Source organism: Volvox carteri, assembly GCF_000143455.1.
Source record: "Volvox carteri f. nagariensis unplaced genomic scaffold VOLCAscaffold_77, whole genome shotgun sequence".
NCBI classification, from domain to species: domain Eukaryota; kingdom Viridiplantae; phylum Chlorophyta; class Chlorophyceae; order Chlamydomonadales; family Volvocaceae; genus Volvox; species Volvox carteri.
Window position 1 is genome coordinate 506,790 of NW_003307620.1, and position 1,522 is coordinate 508,311.

The 1,522-nt window shown below is 66.2% G+C and overlaps 1 protein-coding gene across 1 annotated transcript in view; it reads right to left on the reverse strand.

The window, feature by feature from the left end:
* Positions 1-1,522, reverse strand: part of VOLCADRAFT_107785 (uncharacterized protein) — a gene marked incomplete at its 5' end in the record, with an annotated part of 11,824 nt that overhangs the window by 2,686 nt on the left and 7,616 nt on the right. Inside the window, 2 exons of the mRNA XM_002957671.1 lie at positions 260-446; positions 1,416-1,520. Coding sequence (XP_002957717.1) covers positions 260-446; positions 1,416-1,520 — 292 coding nt within the window. The remainder of the gene's footprint in view (positions 1-259; positions 447-1,415; positions 1,521-1,522) is intronic.

A 1,522-nucleotide genomic window follows, 5' to 3' on the forward strand; every position in this document is an offset into this window, starting at 1 on the left:
CACCTCCCCTCCCCCTCTCCTCACCCTCCCCTCCCCCTCCCCTCCCCCTCCCCTCCCCCTCCCCTCCCCCTCCCCTGCCCCTTCCCTGCCCCCTACCCTCCCCTAACCCTCCTCCCCTCCCCTCCCCTCCTCCCTCCCATACCCCCCTCCCCCCTCCCAGTGGTCACACACCACTTGCCGCCCTCCCACCTGCCGCCGATCCATACCGTCGCGTGAGGCCCCCCCAGTCTTCAGTCTCCCCCCCGCCCCCTTTCCCTACCCGGGTCGAACAGCACCAGCCTGTTGGCGCCGATGATGTTCAGTCCCACTCCCCCGGCCTTGGAGGAGAGCAGCAGCAGAAAGGACGGGTGGGACGGGTCGTTGAAGGTGTCCACGATGGGCTGCCGGGACTTGACTGAGCAGCTGCCGTCAAGGCGCAAACTCACCCAGCCGTGAGTACGGCACATCTGCGGGGAATGATGGCGGCGGGACAGTTGACCTGGTGGGGTTTGGGGGGAAGGTGGCAGTGGCAGTGGCAGTGGCAGTGGCAGTGGCAGTGGCAGTGGCAGTGGCAGTGGCAGTGGCAGTGGCAGTGGCAGTGGCAGTGGCAGTGGCAGTGGCAGTGGCAGTGGCAGTGGCAGTGGCAGTGGCAGTGGCAGTGGCAGTGGCAGTGGCAGTGGCAGTGGCAGTGGCAGTGGCAGTGGCAGTGGCAGTGGCAGTGGCAGTGGCAGTGGCAGTGGCAGTGGCAGTGGCAGTGGCAGTGGCAGTGGCAGTGGCAGTGGCAGTGGCAGTGGCAGTGGCAGTGGCAGTGGCAGTGGCAGTGGCAGTGGCAGTGGCAGTGGCAGTGGCAGTGGCAGTGGCAGTGGCAGTGGCAGTGGCAGTGGCAGTGGCAGTGGCAGTGGCAGTGGCAGTGGCAGTGGCAGTGGCAGTGGCAGTGGCAGTGGCAGTGGCAGTGGCAGTGGCAGTGGCAGTGGCAGTGGCAGTGGCAGTGGCAGTGGCAGTGGCAGTGGCAGTGGCAGTGGCAGTGGCAGTGGCAGTGGCAGTGGCAGTGGCAGTGGCAGTGGCAGTGGCAGTGGCAGTGGCAGTGGCAGTGGCAGTGGCAGTGGCAGTGGCAGTGGCAGTGGCAGTGGCAGTGGCAGTGGCAGTGGCAGTGGCAGTGGCAGTGGCAGTGGCAGTGGCAGTGGCAGTGGCAGTGGCAGTGGCAGTGGCAGTGGCAGTGGCACCCCCCACAGTCCCCCAACATTGGCCCAGTGCTCGCCAGACACTCTTTACTGTCTGTATGCCCAGTACACGTACACCGTACATTCCTAGAGCAAGCATAAAACACACATGTCCCCATTCCCCCATCCCCTGCCTTCCTTAACTTCCCCTTCCTTTGACTCCCGGCCCCCCCTTCCCTCCGCCAACCCCAACTCCCAGTCCCCCCCCCATCTCACCACCTCCAGCACGTCCAGCGCCTCGGTGTAGTTGGACACCAGCACCACCTTGTCCCCGCTGCCCCCCTCGCGAACCGCCTTCAGCATCATCTCGAGGACTGCCACCT